General features: G+C 44.5%; 1 protein-coding gene across 2 annotated transcripts in view; it reads right to left on the bottom strand.

Annotated features, from left to right (window-relative positions):
- CERT1 (ceramide transporter 1) overlaps nt 1–19,464 on the bottom strand; it is a 911,140-nt gene that overhangs the window by 334,199 nt on the left and 557,477 nt on the right. For both annotated transcript variants that reach the window (XM_078675236.1, XM_078675235.1), the window contains exon 8: nt 629–721. In XM_078675236.1, coding sequence (XP_078531362.1) covers nt 629–721 — 93 coding nt within the window. The remainder of the gene's footprint in view (nt 1–628; nt 722–19,464) is intronic.

The following is a 19,464-nucleotide window of genomic DNA, read 5'->3' as shown; positions in this document are numbered from 1 at the left end:
GCTTTTGTTTTCAAAGTAGGCCATTGATTGATTGGGCACCAACAAATATTGTTCAACTGAGCATCACTCAATGACCAGCACCACCAAAGAAGTATGTGAGCCCAAATTGCTTGACGACTGAAGGGAAAAGAATGCGTGCATTCAAGAGCATTTTAATGAAGTGGCAACATCACTGTTTTAGATTAAAAGTGGTATTAAGACTTTCTGACAAATCGATGTGATCATTTTCCTCTACACTGTGGTGCAGATCAAGTGTATGGTGCAAATATTTATCAAATGGTGTCAGAGATATACATCTAAATATTCATACTCTTTGGTCTATCAAACTAATCCACACTATGATCACAAAGTGCAATATGTCAATCTTGCATAAACAAATACATCTTGACAGAATAAACCCTTCTTGATTAATGTGCAGTGCCCTCTGCTCAAATTAGAATTATAAATGAGCAAAGTATTGAAAAATCGCACTACCCAGAGCACACTGGTAAAAATCAATTGGACCAGCAAAAGTAGGTGAAAAAATATAGCTTGATATGGAACCATTCTTTTACTGGATTCACAACAACGTTCTTATAAGTCAGTAATTTGAATGATTAAAAAAAGTGTAAAAACCATCAGAACAAACCTCATAGTCTGGCCCTCCAAAGTGTGCCTTTTTCTTCAGCTCAGACAAAGCTCCTTTGTAGGCTTCCTCTATTCTTCGCCTCTTTTCTACTTCCTGCAATAAAAACAGGCAGTCGGATGAGAGCAGGCTGTTAGGGTTGTAATATGGTCATTCATTTTGAGGGCCATACAGACGCAGACCCAGATATAAGTAGCAAATGAAAATAGACACCTGTCCCACTGTTTTCAAACACAGAGGTGAAATACAGAGTGTTTTAGGACTGACAAAAAAGGTTAACTCCAATACACACTGTAATATAAAAACCATACTTATCTGAAATGAAAAAGCAGAAGATTATTTGAAAAATCTAAATTTAGGCTAGAGGAAACATAACCTTTATGCACAGAGTATTTAAAAAGAAAAAAAGAAGAAAACAAGCATTTGCAATGCAATAGGTCTCGCATTATTTAAGTTTGAGCTATTATTATTGTAAATGGCAATGTTTTTTGCTTTATGCTATAGTTTTCTTATGTACATAAAAAGCTACATATAAAGTATTTGTTGTTAAAATTATTTATGCAGTATTTAAATTTGTTTGCATAAAAGATTACAAGAATATCTTAGCAAAAAAGTTAAACTTTTTAATGGTAATTGACTAAATGTCCATTTGTACATTTTAATTTCAAATAGGTAAGTGTAAACATCACAAATATATTGTGCAAACAGTGCAAAATATTTTAGCCATAAATATTTTTGTTTTACGAGGTAGTTTGTAAGAAAATGATTGTAAAAGGCAAACACTGTAATTAAAATGTAACATATAACAGTACAGTTATGGCTAGTAAACATACATTAGTAGTATAGTATAATTGTAAACAAGATGTAAATAAGACTACAGAAATTAGCATGAATTATCACTTTAACATCAACTTTACAAACATTTTGAAAACACGATCACAGCTGGTAATCATGCATTGGCTTGTTATTACAAGCATTTCATTTTAATAAATATTTCTGATTCCCAAAAACAAATATGACAGTCTCTCAAAATAATGGCTTTTCAGTTTTAGTTGTATTTTTGATCTCCATGTCATCAAGTACTCATGAATATTACTGCCCCATGGACAGAGTCTGGCTTTACATGTCTACATATCAACATCCAATTCCATGAACACCCATCGCATGCCAGGGATGACCATCACCGCTGGTGAAGAGAAGCACAATTGGGTCAAGAATGCCCACAATACGTTGTGGTCCCATTATACCAGGGATGGGCTCAATAATGCCAAAGATGCCAACATCATGCCAAGCATTGCTAGACTAAAAGTGGGAATAATTCTAACAGGGACACCACCAATAAATTAAGAAGGAACACCATTACGCTAAGGCAAGCATTACCGCCTTCGGGTAAAGTCCGCGCTATATAAAAATGCATAAATACATGAATAAAGAAATACCGCCTTCGGGTAAAGTCCGCGCTATATAAAAATGCATAAATACATAAAAAAATAAATACCACCTTCGGGTAAAGTCTGCGCTATATAAAAATGCATAATTAAATAAATAAATACATACCGCAAAACATCCTCGTTACTCTGCCGGCCTGCGACCAGGAAGTCAGGCAGGCCGGCGCGACACCCGGAAACAGGAAGTAGGAGGGCGGGAGCCTACCCCGCCTCCCACGGAAGAGCCGCGATTGGAGCCGTGTTGGGAGCAGGGAGCACCGGAGCAGGCAGGAGCCTACCCTGCGCCCCGGTGCCGAAGGAGGGAAGAAGAGTCCTGCTGCCGGGCCTTGCAGCTGAGGAGAGGAAGCCGGTGAGTGCGTTGCTGAGCGGCGGGCGGGCGGGCGGAGGGAGAGGAGCATGTAGGCGCGGGGGGGAGGCGGCCTGTGTATGTGTGTGTATGTGTGTGCGTGCGTGTGTGTATGTGTCTTGGAGTGCGTGTGTGTGACTGTGAGGGAGGGGGTGTGTGTGTGAGCGAGTGTCTGTCTGCGACGTGTGTGTGTGTGTGTGTGTGTGTCTGTGTGTGTGCATGCATGCATGCGCGGTAGGCTGGGAGGGCGGCGCATGCGCAGTAGGCTGGGAGGGCGGCGCAGGACGGAACGTGCGCGTTCGCGCAGCCAAATCCGACTGCTAAAAATCGTGCCAGTTTTGTGTCCCTCATTCCCCGGCATCAGACAGCTATAGAGTCTCTGTCCCTGTTCCAGGGCGAGACCTAAAAAAGGACTCCATGTCTGAAGTACATAATCGACGTACTGCGGAAGTTAGTAAGCAGTCATTGAGAGTAAAAATTACTAAAACTTTTCCTTAAGGAATATGAAATTTCAAGCAAGAGGAAGAATTAGACCAGAGTGTTAATGACTGGGCAGAATTTGATTAGATCAAACCACTTAGCATTAATATAAGTGTCGCCGATCACTCAAATTATCACTCTTCTGTATGACGAGAATGAGTACAGAGGGGACCATGTACAATCGTCCAGTGGGCTCCTTGAAAGTTTAAACTTGTACTTTTTACTTAAGATGCTAGGATGCTGAAAAGGATTGCCCCCATATGGTGCACAATTTCTCTCCTGCAGTGGACTGGGGAGGAGTGTGCTCTAGTAACGTATGGCCCGATTACGATGGCGTGGACACCACCACTGACAGGCCGTTGGTGGCGGTCTCCCCACCATCAGAATAGGGATCTCTGCCCGGCATATTATAATGGCTTCTGGATGGGTGGCAGTTGTAAACGCAGACTTCCGCGGCCCTCAAAGGCGGTCTATATCCGACTGCCTGTCGAACCTACCAGTAGTCCCAGAATGGCTGAGGTGCTCATCAGGCACAGCCGTAGGGATTACAATTTCCCTTTCTTCGTTCTGCAGTGGTCAACTTGCCGCAGAACAGCAGGCGGAAACAGATTTGGGGCCCGTAGCAGGCCCCCTAATCCCCTGGGCCAGGCACATAGGCATAGGCACCTATTCCTATACCATGTGGTAGGCACCGCATTGTGCCTGCCATGTAATGCAGATGTGTGGGGTGTCTGCTTTGTCTCGCAGCGGGTTCTGTAGAGCGCAGCACCCAGTGCAATAAAAAATATGGGCAATGTGACCGCCACGGCGGTGGTAGCATCATAATTTGTCCTGTGGAACCGCCGCCTTGTAGGCAGGTGGTCCCAAATACAATACGATGGCAGACAGACTGAAGTCCATCCGTCATCACAATGATCCCATAGGGTTCACCAGCCACAATTATCACCTAGACTTGATTAATAATACCTTCTACAGCTTTGATGGTCAAGGTATTTCATAATCCTTCGTTATGAAATATTACATCATTTGCAATTGTGACCTGAGGAGGGAGGTCTTGGCGCTCCAGGCTTTCGGGCATTCTGTATGGCCAGTCAGCTACAATGGCTATCGTACTGGCTAGCAGGACGACATATACATGAAATAGGTTATACACCACAGTTCCTTAGCCAGGGTACTCTTTATACATTATTACTCCCACAGGCTAAGATTCCGCCCACAGTACCCCCTCTGCTTAAAATAGCACTATCGTACCGGAGGAGGACACTCCAATACACCAAAAGTATCTCCCCATACTCTACCAATGTCTCCTTGCTTGGGATACCTACAGCGACTGAACAAATTTCTTAACGTGTTGTATCCCCATGGATGCGAGAAGGTGCGACGACGATTGGGACACTGTTCAATGAAGGAACACTGGCAAATCACAATTTTACTCATACTCAGGGGGTCCCTCCGACACGGTTTCTCCTCCATGCCACTATCTCTCATTTCATTAAACACCGCTGGTTCCCTGAAGGGACTGAACCTCCTACCCACGAGCTAGTCCATGCAATACATTTAATGGGAGCGGGACGTCACCTTACCCGTTGGTTTTAAAGGGGCATTTGGGCACATTCGGGAATACCATAAACCCCACTCTGACCTAAATGGTCTGTAGAACTGGGCAGGGACCTGACCGATTAAGAGTGGGCTTGCGTATTGGAGTTCTCTAAGAAAGTATCCCGAAACACAAAATTTAAATATATGCAGTCCATTTTTCTACATAGGGCATGTCTCACGCCTCACCGCCTTAATAGCATGTACCCGGAAGAACAACTCTCTTGTACTAGATGTCAGGAGGCAGACGCCGATTTACTCCATATGTTGTGGGAGTGCCCGTGGTTATGAGTTTTCTGGCACATAATAAGATATGGGGTGCGGGAGACCACTGGCACGGATGTCTGGGCGACAGGAGAAAGTGGTCTATTAGGACTACACAAGTGTCCAAAAGGGCAGAAGGTCCAGTACAGGCTCGCTGACATGGCTATTCTAATAGAGAAACTTGCCATCACCAAGAGATGGAAATCTGCTTCTCCTCCTACACCACTTTTTTGGCATGCAGAAATGACCCGTTGGGGCGCTGCAGAGATTGTGATTATTAGACTAGAAGAATTTCGTGGCCTACGTAAAATTCCCATCTCTATGGAATGGGATCAGATGTTGGAAGCGTTTAAAGCCATAGATCCATCAACTCCTCTAACAGCTCAGGGCGCACCCACACCTCCTCATCCCTATTAGCTAATCCACTGAACCCGTGGAATACCATATCTCTCACAATATCTTAATACCTAGGAGCACATACCTGTGAATGATTAGTATAACTACAGGTTTTTTAAACGAGATAATATAATCTCATGTTATGATCAGGTTTAAATAGGAAGCCAGAGAATCGGGGTGAGGGGGGTATTTTCAGTTAAAATATAGTAGTTTATAACTAATTGCATAAACACGAGTTTTATGATATAAGGCTGTATATCTACACTTCTAATCCTATTTACTTATATATCCTATTCCACTGTAAAGTATGATGTTATTCTGTATAACTACTCATATATACGTTTACAGCATGGATGTATTGTTCTATCACAGGATTACAGGTCCAAAACTGTTTTTTTCTTGCCAACTATGTATCTCATCTGCAACAAGAATTGGAAAAACCTCAATAAAATTGCGTTAAAAAAAAAGAAAAAAATGAAATATTATATCATTTGTCTTCCTGGTTCTGCTTCCTGGGGTGCCTTTACCATCGATCAGTTTCTGCACATACTGAGGAAATTTGTTAAGATAGAGCTTTCAAACGGCATTTGTAGGTCATTAAAGAAAAAATATCCATTCATAACACATTTTTGGAAATAGTATGTATTTGAAGACAACAGAAGTAGAAAGAAAGTAATATCGAAAATCGGAGGAAACGGATGACTAATGACATTTATTCTCGTAAAAGCATAGCAGACAATCACCAGTGCATGCCTTCACTCAGTAATGAGGTCACTCTAATGTATTTAATGTTTCCAATCAAAAGAGTATTTCTAGAGCTATAGAAACAATAGTGAGCACCCAAGTACCATTACTTGCTCTCTACGGAAGATAAAAAGTTACAAGAGCCAACTGCCCAACTTTCAAAAGATTTAGGTTTTAAAGAATGAGATGTCAAGAAAGACTTTCCAAATTTCACCTGTAATGCTAAGGATCTTCAACCTGTCCTTTCACAAATACCTTAAATATAGCCGAAAGTCTGCTACTTTGGGATGTCAAAACAATTGCTGGATTATAGAGATTAAACAGCTGTTTAATAAATGCTGGTACTTGCGTACATGGAACGTTAAGGTTACAATTTGGACTGTGTGCCTGTCAACCTGTGTCAATCAATAAAAGTGAAATGTTGCTTACATGTCAGATAACTGAAGTGTTATCTGTTGCGACAAAAAATTTTCAATACTTCATAATTTTATTGTGCATATTAATTGAAATAATAATGCCCTTTGGAGGGCAAATGAATACATATTTCTAGCAATCCAAAACATTGCATTAGTTCATCGTTCTTTTAAAAGTACAGCCAATGTTGAATCATGCACACTCCAGCACAATAATCTAACAAGCATTGGCATAGCCAATAGGTCTCGCCTTTGGGACCTTATAAGTGTTTTGCCAGACCGATTGGCTTTGCCAATGTGTTTAGGCTATGTTGGAGAATCGCCTGGTAAACAGCAGCTCATTTGTAGATCTTCTGTAGAGTAAATTGTGCTTGCTTTCTGGACTATACCTGTGTGTTTGGATAGTGCAGTTGGAAAGAGCATTTGGTAATTTATCAATAAAAAAATACATCTTTTAATGCTTTGTGTCCTTTATTTTGATAGTAGGTACCTTATAGTTGAATGATTTTGGCATGGGTCCTTTAAGGATATGAACGTTAGTGCACATTAACGTACCCTAAACATTTACTCTTTTTGCACCATATATTTTGTAGAGGAGTGAGTGGGAGGGAGATAGGGGAACATTAAATGGAAGCGGGTGAGGAGAAAATGAAGGGAGATAACGTTTACTGCAGAGACGTGTTTTGGGAGTGGGGGATGAGTGCTGTGTCTGACTGCTGTCACCATGGCAGCAATAGTCTGCTTCCTGTTAAGAGGTCACATCAACATTTTAATTTAAGCCAGAGGAAGCACCCGTGATTACATCCTTCTTAAAGTTGTGCCTCGTTAGAAATAACAGCCAGGATGTTTAGTGTTTTTTTTAAAATGCGCTTTTATATATTTCCCACAAAGTATCAGGTTTTTTTTTTATTTGCCCATGTGCGCACCGGCAGATACTGGCTTAAATTAAGCCCACTGCAGGGGCCTACATTACGCCCCTGTGTTAAGCTGGTGAAAGTCAAGTGAATGCCAGATTGGAAAGTGTACCCTGGCGCCACCATGGGCGTAGAAAGGAGTACCACACTTGCAGAAATGTGTCCATTCTGAATGATTTCCAAGTATGTACGTGTATGACATTCAGCTGGGTCACAATGTTTTTTGCTATCACAAGCCTTTTGTTTGCTACATTTTTAGCAGACCTTTAAATGGTACCGTTTTACATAATGTGTTAATTTTTGGTGCACAGCGTTCCTTCCTTCGACAACATTCACCCTGGGGGAGTTGGTTAAAATTAAAGGAGAAAGCGGGTCGGAAAGGCAAGAACGGGGAAGAGGCATCGTAGACTGAAAGAAAGGGAGAGATGGGAGGACCGAGTGTGAAGGGGGCATGGCGCGGAGAGAAGGAGCAGGCTCCGGGAGGAGAAGGCGTAGAAAGGGAAGATGCAACAGGGAGAAGCACTTTGCACAATATCACGATGTTTGTTAGAAAGGAGTAACACACTTACAGAAATGTGTCCTTTCTGAATGGTTTTTAAGGTTTTAAAACTAAACATCTCACAATGGCCGGAACCTGCATCAAACACGCGCAGGGAGAGTGAGTGAAAGTGTGGAGAGCCTGCAAGAAGAAACAAGTGTGTCTTCTCCCGTCTCAGCCGGCTCCTGGAATAGGCACAAAGGAACCGAGGGAGGGAAGGAAGGGATAGGGAAGAGGCTTTCGCAAGCGCGGCTGTGTGAAGCAGACCAAAAACAACCTTTGAATTATAACACTCAACAGATGGCACACTGCGCGCCGCTGCTCGTAACCGCAAGGTGGATGCGGTAGGCATCAACATTTTAAGAAAAGGTGAGACAAAAAGCAGCCTTTGGCCAGTTGCGGGCTTTCACTTTTGAAAGCCACACGTAAAGGCCAATGAAATGTCACTACAACACGCCCGAGCTTGCTCGAAGTCCAGAGTGAATCCAAGAGGTCATCTCCTACAGCAACGCATGCGCGCTGCGCTAGGCTTAACCTAAAAAAGGGCCACAAATGCACATATTAATGTTTGCATAATACCCAAGCATGTTTTCGGAGTTGCTCAAATTGAAAAATAGTATGCCTCCCATTCTCTCGCAGGCAAAAATAAATAAAACAATAAATCACTCCATCTGTACAAAAAAAAAGAAACTCTGTTTCTTACAGTGCGACTTTCTTCAGTGTTAGTCTACACATACATTTAATTCTTCATCTTGATTGTGCTCCCACGTGTACTTTCTTGATATCTTGATTATATATTTAGATATCAGCTGCATACTACTTTTAGTGCCAACACCTACTCTTTCCGATTTTGGCATTATGTCACTTCTAAAACAATTCTAAGTGCTTGGACATCCATTATGCCCATTCTGATAATGTAGTGCAATGGTGATGACTAATCATTAATGTTTGTAGCTGCTATATGTTCTAAAAGGACAGCTGGTGCTCTCAACATATCTGAAGTTGTAAAGAGACTCCAGTACATTAAGACTACAAAGGTGATTTTTGCATGTTCCAGGTTTGCACATTTTTTGCACTTTATCATCAATTTTGCATTCTATTTTATTTAGTCCATATTTACATGCCTTGCAGATTTGGCATTTCCAAAATCCCAATTTCTGTGACCATTGATATAGATTTTCTGGATCCTTCAGAACACTGCCCAGAAATAGGCCTTCTAGACCCCCTGGGACTTCAGACTTTGTCTATGTGCCAAAACCCCGCAGACCTACTGAGCAAGATGCGTTTCAGGTAATAAGTTATATAAAGTAGCACAGGGATATTTGGCTGAATCCAAACCCTCTTTGATATTGGAAAGGCATACTGAAGAACAGAAACAATGGATATATTTAAAGATTTACTTTAAAATCAAATTTCTATCAGTGCACACAATATGTGTAATAATTAATATAAAGCGAAACAGAATAGCAACAGCAAAGTGTACGAGAACCATGATCAGCAGAAAATACTGTAACATATTTGCTGTTACACTTTCAATCCTAGCCTCATATCTTTGGCTTACTAAGCTAAACTCAGAACCAAAAAGAAAAGCCTAATTAGAGTTCAAATCTGGTTCCCACTCTCATACCTTCGATGAATAATTAAGTTAAAGTTCAATATAAAAGTATAGTCTGCTAATCTCATCTACATAGGAAGGCAGGCTTATAAACCCAGGAAGTGAAGACTAATGATAACGTTACTTACCCAGTAAGCATCTGTTCTTGGCATGTAGAGCTGTAGATTCACATGCTTTGCATACTCCTGCCATCTAATGTTGGGTCCGGATTTTAGCAAGTTGTTTTACTTCAAAAAAGTCTTTCCCAGTCACAAGGTAAGGGGACTTCTTTTGGTGATAGTGCGCATGGTCATTGACTATTGTTAGATTGTTTTTTCCACCATCGGGTTCGGAGGTGTATTGCTGCGCTCCGGTTCGAAACCGTTCTTCAGGTTCCCCTCGACCCGCAATCCTTTCTACTCTCGACAGTAGTGTTTTGTACGGGTTTCCCACTTCTCCGTGCATCGTTTAGGTCAATGAAATCTACTTTTAGATCGGAAAGCTTTGTGGACGACCTTCGGGCCTAACCGCGTCGGTTCAGCTCTCCGTGGATGGAACGGACACTGTTCAAATTCTGTCCTCAATGCCACGCGAAGTATCCACGCACTGATCCACACAAAGTGTGTAACTTGTGCTTGTCTCCAGAGCTCAAAGAAGAAGACTGCGATGCTTGCAGATCGTTGTAATCGAAGAAAACTCTCCACGATCGTTTGGCTCGACGACGGGAGATGCAGCGTCAAAGCATCAAACACACACCGAACATCTTCGGTGAAGAATCCAATCAGGAAGATGTTGGTGCATCAGCGGCAGAGGAGGAAGAAGCCTTTTCCGTGCAAGACTCCAACTCGGACCTCGAGATAGACCTCAACGGCGAAAAACTGCCACAGGGACAAGGTGGTGTGAATACAAAAGACCCCTTGCCCCACCAACTTCCCAACAAAAAACATAAGGCTTCGGCACCACCTCTGCCTTTTGGCCGAGGTCGGCACCGAGACGACGTTTCCGACGTCGCCTCCAGGCCTGGCTCGGTACCGAATCAGCAAAAATCCTCATCGGAACCGAAGCCCTCCGGCTTTTGGGTGAGAGGTTAAAGGTTTCCCAGCTGATGAGTAGCAAATCTGAATTGCTTCTACAATCCATCTTGCAATTGTTCATTTGTAACAGGTGAACCTTTGCTGGACTTTACATGATAAATAGTTGTTTTCCCTTACAAAATTGTTTTATCTCCTGTAGATAGTACAGTAACGCTCTTCTTACATCCAGGGTATGTAGGATTCATTCCAGCCACGTTTGAGGGTTCTTGAAGAAAACTGGTAACAATGCTTTGATTCGTATTAAATTTGCTCATCACCTTGGCTAGGGAACACGGAATAAGTTCTAAGAACTATGTTGTCCTTGTGGATCTGCATGTGTGGTTCTTCAATAGTTAAAGCTTGGATATCACTTCTCTTGGTCATGAGGTTATTGCTATTAAGAAGACATTTTTTATTGTGATGTGCTGTTGTTCTGCCTTTGTGCATGGATTTGAAAGGCTGTGTTATAAGCTTTACAAGTACAGTTTTTAAACTCCACATAGGAGCTGGAGCTTTCCTTGGAGGCCGCTCTCCTTTTGGAACCTTCTAAGAACATTTTGATGACGGGTGAGGTGAAAAAATCTTTTCATGATGCTTCCCTGGTGTACACTACAATTGCCGCCAGGTGTACTTTGAATATTTAATTGCACTGTCTTGCAAGTGGGTAAGAGATTATAACGGTCTTCTGTATAGAAACTGAATCTAGGGTATTGTGCTTGTGCATCAAAGGAGGCGCCTCTTCCACTTAGCTGCATAGCACTGTCTTGTGGTTGGTTTTCTTGCCTCCTTTTGTTCCTCCATTGTCCTATGTGGTAAGTTTAAATGTCCAAATTCTATATACTCAGGCGCCAGGCTGGTAAGCGGAGTGCTGCTGGTTCCATATGGAACACTTGTTCCTTTTGCATTGTGAGGAGATATCTTGCTCTTCTTTGAATTTGATCATCTGTCCTTTGGACAGTTAGAGCAAGTCCCAGTACCAGGTTTGTCTCGCCCATTGATGGTCTATGAGGATTAGGTTTCTTTCAGGTTGTCTGGCCTTCTCCAGTGCTTTGTGTAGTACAGGAATGGGGGGTTGGGAGGCATAGGCAAATCTCCCTGACCAATCTGGAGGTGAAGAACTGGCATTTCCTGTTCTTTGCTGTTGCGAATAGGTATGTTAGTGTTCCACAGATTTTGAAAATGTTGTCTAGGCTCCTGTGTTTTATTTCCAATTTGTGTGATCTGCTTTCTGTCTGCTGAGCTTATATGCTTCGGTGTTGTCTTTCCCTGGTATATGGATTGTTTCCAGGTAGGTCCTCCGTGGTATAGCCCATTGCCAGATCTCTTGAGCTAGTTTGCTTAGGGTGAATGACACTGTTCCTCCTTGTTTCTGCACATAAAACAGTGGTTGTATTGTCGGTCTGGATCAATACTGTCCTCCCCGCAATGTGGACTTGAAAAGCTTTCAGTGCTACAAGCACTCTTTTCATCTCCAGAAAGTTGATGTTTTATGGAGTCTGAGATCCACTGACCCTGGATTTTTAATTTTCCTGTATGCGCTGCTCATCCTTTGTGAGATACATATGTTGTGATGGTCTCTGAGGGAGTTGTCGTTCTGAAAGGTCTGCTTGGGGTTATGTTCTTGGATGCTCACCATTGTGCCTCCTGTACCTTTTCTGTTACAATCACTAGATCTCCCCAACTCCTGGTGGTATGTGACCAGTGTTGCATAGTCATTCTTTTAGAGGGCACATGTGCAGATGTAAATGGGTAATTAGGGGGGGTGCATTATGCCACCATGCCCATTAGTTTCATGACTATCCTCACTATCAGAGACTGCCCCTTCTGGTAGAGGTAAGTTTGCTCTTTGATTGCTTGAATCCTCATTTGGGTCAGGTACACCTGTGCCACTTTGGAATTCATTCTTGTCCCTAGAAAGATTTTTTCCTGCTACGGGGTTGGCAATGATTTGAGGTTTATGGAGAACCACAGTCTTTATAGAGTTGTGATTACCTTTTGAATGTATTTGTGACATGCTTGTTTTGAGTTTTCCTTTACCAACCAGATGCCTAGATAAGGGTAAACTTGAATAAATTTCCTTCTTAGGAATGCTGCCACTGCAACTGGACATTCTGTGAAAACTCTTGGTGTAGATTTTGTTCCAAAGGTAAGACTCTGAATTGGTAGTGTGCTCCCTCCCCTCCCCCGCCCTTTAGGAAGGAGTGGGATTACCTCTTGTAGGGTTGTCATCTTGAAATGCTGCTTGCAAATGATTTTGTTTATGAATCCGAGATCCAGAACTGGTCTTAATGTGAGATCATGCTTTAGTACCAAGAAGTAACGTGAGTAGTTTCCTTTGTTGTGCTCCCTTGTTGGTATTTTCTCTATTGTCTGTTTTTGTAAAAGTTCCTTTACCTCTACCCCTAATTTTCGAGGTTCTGTTTTTAGAAACTTCTTTTTTGGGGGGTTTGGTGATAGAATGTTTGTTAGTTCTATACAACAGCCATGAAGCATCACGTTTAATACCTAATTGTCTGTGGTGATCCTTTCCCATTCTTGTGAGTATTGGGCTATTCTGCCTCCCTGTGCTGTGGTGTGTGGGGGCCCAGTTTTGCGTTAATGTCACTTGGAGCCTGCACGTCCACCTCTGGAGGCCTGTCCATTAGCCTTTCCTCTACTACAAAAAGGTTGTTTTGTGTGATGTTGCCACGATTGGTATCCAGACTGTTTGTTTGGTTGCTGTACGCTGCCTTGAGTCTGCTCTTGTTGATGCTGCCCTGTAGAAACATTCCATCTTCCTACAGGTTTTCGGAGGCTGGTTCCTCCCCTTCTGAAGGTGCCTCTGTACAGTAGAGCACCCATTGCGCTTGCTGTTCCATTTTTAATCTGTTGGAAGGACTCATTCACCTCATGGCCAAACAAAAGCGCTGTCTGCGAAAGACTTATTAATTATTTTTGTTTGGACTTTTTGCTTAAAGCCTGAAATCCTCCGCCATGCATGTTTTCTGAGGGTTGTACCTGTACACTGGCTGTATCGGCCGCAACTAGGGGTGACTTCAGGCATGTATTTGCAATGTTATTTCCTTCTTGAATGATTGACTTTCCCCTCTTTTTGTTATTCATTAGCTCTTCGATCTCATCCCATTGCTAGTGGTCATATCTATTGAGACGAGCATTTGAATTGGCGGAACATTGTGTCGCTGCCTCTCACTTCATCTTCCTACCAACCATATCTAGTCTTTTGCTTTCCCTCTCAGGGGGTGGACCAGTAGAAGAATTAGCATTGCTCCTTCTTGCTGTGGTGACGATGATGGAATATGACACTGTGTTCCCCTGGATATACTTGGGGTCCTTTGAACAGGGTTAGTTTTTTTTCTTAACCCTTGGTGCGACTCCCTTTGTTGAAGCTGGCTCTTTAAAGATGTCTTTGCCCTGGTTCAATATACTTGTTAGCATTGGGAGGAATTAGCTATCATTTCTGGATGGCATTAGTGTTTCTAGGAGAAAACATGAGTTTCCTTTCTCCTCCTCTAAGGGAACCCCGAAAGTGCCAGTTACTCTTTTCACTAGGCTGTTATGTATGGCTATGTCATCTGGTGGCAAAGCCTTCGAAGGGGCGAGTACAAACCTTCTCATGTAGGTTCTGTGTTGAAGTTGTTCCATTCTTCATCAAAACTCCCTGCTACCTCTTCTGGGTTTTCTAGCTCCTCTTCGGCTTCCTACTTGTGAGGTTGCCGTTAGCTTGAGGCATTCTCTTCCTCTTGGACGTCTGAAGTTGTGGAAGGTCTGGTAGGAATTCTGTATTCCTTTAGCGTGTCGAACTCCATTTTGCGTTGAAGGAGCATCGTGATTTCTGCCTTGAACCTATCCCTCTGTTCTTTTCCACCCCGAGGGTCTTTATGATGTCTTGCGTCAGAGATGCTCCCTTTTTTGGTTTCTGCCTCCAAAGGCTTAGTTTCCCTTTTGGGCTGCTTGACCGGAGCTGGTCTTCATCGATTTGACAATTTGCCCTCTTAGGTACCCCTGGTATTGGATCAGTGGGACACATTTGGGTGCGACTGACCCTCAGTCAGCTTTTTTTTTTTTTTTAGCACCTGGACGGCCTTGTGCTCTTTCTTTCATGACCCCAGGTATCCGAGGAATGAGGGGATTTTCTTACTTTTGCGTTCACCTTGAGAATTTCAACGTCTGAGCCTTTCTGGGCTCACTCTGCAACCGCAACCTGTTCATCTTCGTCGCTTGAGAGGCCCAAGTCTTTCAGCAATACCTGTTGCTTCTGGCTGATGTACATTGCTGCATGATTTTTCTCTGTCTACTTTCGGCGGGCCTTGAGAGTTTGACAAATACAGCGCAGGCCCTGCAGTCCTAGTCCCTGTGTAGGAATAGGCTAAAGGCCTTGTGCGGGTCGCGTTGTGGCAGTTTGGACAAAACTTTAAGGGAATTTTTTTCATGACCCCTACCATGGCTCATTCTCAGTCCACATGTGTCGTATGAAGTTGCAACCGGGTCCCCAGTCTGGTTTTGTGGACGGGTACCTTGCTATTAGTTTTTTTTTTCACACACAAAAATCCCCAAATTTCGGGAACTTCTACAAAATTTCAGTCTCTTCCTTTGCTTCCAGACCCAGCAGCAGAAAACAAAAATATGTAGATGGCTACCATGCACAGGAACTTCTGGGGCGCAATCAGACGTCACACAAGGGATGGACTTCGCACCAAATGATTGTCAACGAGGTGAAGGAAAAAAACAAAACCTGACAATTGCAGGGGGCCACCCCACATAAGGGACGTGGCCCCGTTAGTGGCAGCCAAAGGGCCGCATGGGTAAGGGGGTCCCTTCCGGGTCGTGCGACCCGGAAGCGATATCGGTAGAAAAACAGGAAGTGCGTCAGGGAAAAGGGTTAGAGTGACCCGGAAGCAGTTTGGGAGCGCGAGGCTTGAAAAGCCAGCACCTCAGTTCACACCCCCTCTTTGTCCACTTCGCCTCCCAAGAGTCGGACGTCGCATAGGAAGTCCTGGTGGAGCCGTGTCGCGGCAGCTGGGGCGCGTGGAAAGTCATCCGACTTCAGGTGCAGGTGAGTGGGCCTCGCAGTGCGATAGTGTGTTGAAGGTGTATGTGTGATCCGTGCGCGAGTTGAAGGTGTATGTGTGATCGGTGCGCGAATCAGCATAGAGCGTGGGGGGTGGTCGAGGCGAGCGAGCGTACGGGTGCAGGAAAAAATGTTCACCGCTGGTGAGGGCTTGCTTGAGTCGGGTCCGGGTATGGTTGTGAGCGCCTCGAGTGCGTGACTTGGGCTTGCCTGAATCGGGTTGTGAGCGCCTCGAGTGCGTGACTTGAGCATTATATTTAGTTGGTACAGTACGTTAGATCAGCGCCGTTACTTTGCCTTTCATGCTGCAGCGCCTAGCAGATTACATCAGCACTATATAAAACCTTGCCTCTGCAGCAGCCTCGCGACAGCAACCGATGGGAATCTTTCATTATATTACTTTTATAAAGGGCTAAAAAATGACCTGGCCGTTTATCAATGAGGGCATGTTTTACCGGATGCTCCTGTTCTTTGGGAACTTTCCCTGCCTGCCCCGCACGCTGCTTGGCGCGCTAGGAAGCACGACCCCAAAGAGTAGGGATATCTTCAGTTCAGGAAACGGAGAAAGAGAGGCTTTCTGAGTGAAAAGAAATGGCTGCGCAAATTTCACGGGTATGAGGATAGCAGTGGGTGTAAATTCTAGGAAAAAGTATATTTGTGCCAAGAATCGTAACTCATATTTCCTAGTAGCCATCGTTATTAGTCATAGCACATGCTTTAGCAACAAAGCATCTATCACAGAACATATTTGCTGATTTATATTTAACTGCAACAATGCATCTACATAATCGGAGTGCGCAGTGTTGCTGTAATTGTTAATGGAAATAAGGATCTTGACGCCAGGTAACAAATGGGTGGCTAATCCGGAAGGGTTTTTTGTCATTAAAAAGAAGGTCTAACACTTTTCTATTTTATTAAGTGCAGAATGCCGACGAAACGGCCAACGAAGGGCAAGGGGGCCATGGCCAAAAGAGATGACTACCTGGCATTGACAGAGCTGCTGGAGTTTACAAAGGAAAAAGGCGTCGATTGGGCGCTAAAGACAATGAGAGAAGGGGCAAGAGCGGATTCCCAGGAAGAAAGAGGGCAAGGCAAGCGAGCTCGGCGCACACCGGAAAGGTTTAAAGAGGCCTCGAAAGAAAAGCGGCCCAGGGCAGTCGAGTCCCAATCAGCATTCTCAGGTGAGAAAGAGGTGCTCGAAACAATAAACTTGATTCCTAATACAACCAAAGAAAACAGTATCCCTCAGCCGGGCGCAGTTGGGGGAAGCAACACTCAGTCTAACATTACGCAGTCGTGGTGGCGCCCGTCGCAAATGCGGAGGCGCCTGGTGCACAAGCATCCTTACCTCCAGTGGTCGCACAGCCGGGTAGCGGAATAGCACAAGTCTGGGTGCAGTCTGGGGGGATAGCGCAATCCCCAGGTGTACTAGCGACAACTTCACACGGGCAGGCAATTAGCAATTGCCCTGCTAGCGCAATGGTACTCTCCACAGCTTACCCTGAATTTGTAGGACCAGTGGCTATGGGTCCATCCCCAAATGTAGTAACTTTGTCCCCTCAGGGGCAAACAGCAAACACCGGTGGAAATTTGGCAGGTCCAGCAGTTAATCAGATTCAGGGAGGACCGGTGCTGACAGGGCAGCAGTCATTAGCTTACAGCCCTTTAATTTACGGTTCCTCGTCCATGACTATCGCCATCTGGGGAGATCACGTGGCATGTACCCTCAGACACCAAAGAAAAGATTCTAAAGGGAGAATATATTGACGTAGTCGATCTCATTAATGCAGGTGTGGTTCCAGGTAAGGCTAGGGTAGGTAAGTAAGGCGAGTACAAGCAGAAAAAGTTGTGGGTTGACTGGTCTATAAAGAATTAGATTACAGGATTCGCCATTTACGCTGCCATCATGGTAGAGAGGTACCCCGCGTTGGCCCCTCAGATAATCGGTTACATATCTTTGATACATGGGGCGGCCTCTGAGTTCCCAGGCACAGGGTGGTTACAATTTGACACTAAGTTCAGGCAAATGAAGGCAGTACACCCCAACATAGCATGGGACCAACGCGAGATTAATGTATGGTATGCGGTGATTCATTCCTCTGCACCTGTGACCAAGACTAGTTATCCTTCACACAACCAGCCCTTTCGGAGCGACAGGGGGGCAGGAGATAAAAAGCAGGCCTGCTGGCTGTATAACAAGAATGAGTGCACCAGAGGGACTACGTGTAGATTCAAGCATTGCTGCTCCTTCTGTGGGGGTCCATCCCATCCAGAGGTCAGATGTTTTAAGAAGTCAGAAAGACCAAAAGAACAGCCGGCTCAGGCTGCAGCTAAAGGGCGGCCCACACAGACATCCGAAAAATCTGCCAACACCCATTAAGACTCATGTGCTGACACACCTCCTTAGCAAGTACGACAAGCTACAAGATGCTCAGTTTCTACACAATGGTTTTATGTCTGGTTTCCGTATCCAGTCTTTAGCTACTCCCACCAATGTCCCCCCGCGCAACCAGAGCTCAGTGCTGCAGAACATGGAAACAGCTGAAAAGAAAATAATGAAAGAAGTTGACTTGGGTAGGGTAGCGGGTCCCTTCAAACAATTGCCAAAACCTGATCTTGTCTGCTCTCCACTGGGGTTAGTACCTAAAAAAGAGAAAGGGAAATTTCGCCTGATTCATAATTTGTCAAGCCCCCCTGGCCAATCCGTTAATGACAAGCTTGATCCAGACTTATGCACGGTGCGCTACACAACGTTTGACACCGCAATCCAAAAGTTGCAGGCCATGGGGGAAGGGGCCTTAATGGCCAAGTCTGATATCGAGGCGGCATTTAGGCTCCTGCCAGTGCACCCGGAGGATACTAAGTTCTTGGGTTTCACCTTCAGAGGAGATTATTTCATTGACCTTTGCATGCCCATGGGCTGTTCAATTGCTTGCGCAGTATTTGAGTCTTTTGCCAGGTTTTTAGAATGGGCGGTGGAGCAATTTCTCTCTACAGACAAATCCCATGCGGTGGTACACTATCTACACGACTTTTTATTCATGGACCCCAGGGTTCGCAGTCATGCAGGAAGGCCCTGCTGGCCTTCCAGCACCTGGCAAAAGCCCTGGGAGTACCACTGGCAGCAGAAAAAACTGAAGGGCCAACTACCTGTTTAACATTCCTAGGCATTGAAATTGACACTAGAGAAGGGGTTTGCAGGCTACCCAGGTCGAAGGTGTCTGCCTTCAAGGATGCTATTGACGCCTGTTTGGGGGCAAGGAAGGTCACATTACACCAGCTGCAAGTTTTAGTAGGACAACTGAACTTTGCCTTGAGAGTCATACCAATGGGCAGGGCCTTCTCTAGGAGCATAGCAAGGGCAATGTCTGGGCTGCAGGCTAAACATCATAGAGTTAGGCTGTCAGCGGAAGTGAGGAATGACCTAAACATCTGGAAGGACTTCCTAGAGAACTTTAATGGGTCCGTGATATGGCGTAGACCGAGCTCCTCGAACGCAGAGCTTGAATTGTTCACTGATGCGGCAGGTAGCGTAGGCTTCGGGCAGTCTTGGGTCACAAGTGGTGCTTGCAGCATTGGCCGGAAGAATGGGCACGACAGGGTCTGACATGCAATGTTACTTTCTTAGAACTGTTTCCCATAGTGGTGGCATTGCACCTGTGGGGAAATATGCTCGCAAACAGGCACATTGTTTTCTGGTCGGACAGCATGTCAGTGGTGATGGCGATTAACAATCAATCAGAGAGCAACGTGCACATGGGTGTTGCGCCTATTGAAAGAATTAGTGTTGCAATGTCTGCGGCGCAATGTACATTTTACTGCAAAGCATGTTCCTGGGGTAGACAACCAAGCCGCTGACGCCTTGTCCCGTTTTAAGTTGGCAGAATTCCGCACACACTGGCCGCAAGCAGACAGAGATGACGAACTTCCCGGCGGGGCTATGGAAGCTTGGTGCCCCGCAGCCC

The sequence above is a fragment of the Lissotriton helveticus genome, chromosome 2_1, assembly GCF_964261635.1.
Source record: "Lissotriton helveticus chromosome 2_1, aLisHel1.1, whole genome shotgun sequence".
Classification (NCBI taxonomy): Eukaryota; Metazoa; Chordata; class Amphibia; order Caudata; family Salamandridae; genus Lissotriton; species Lissotriton helveticus.
This window is presented reverse-complemented; position numbering and strand designations above follow the sequence as displayed.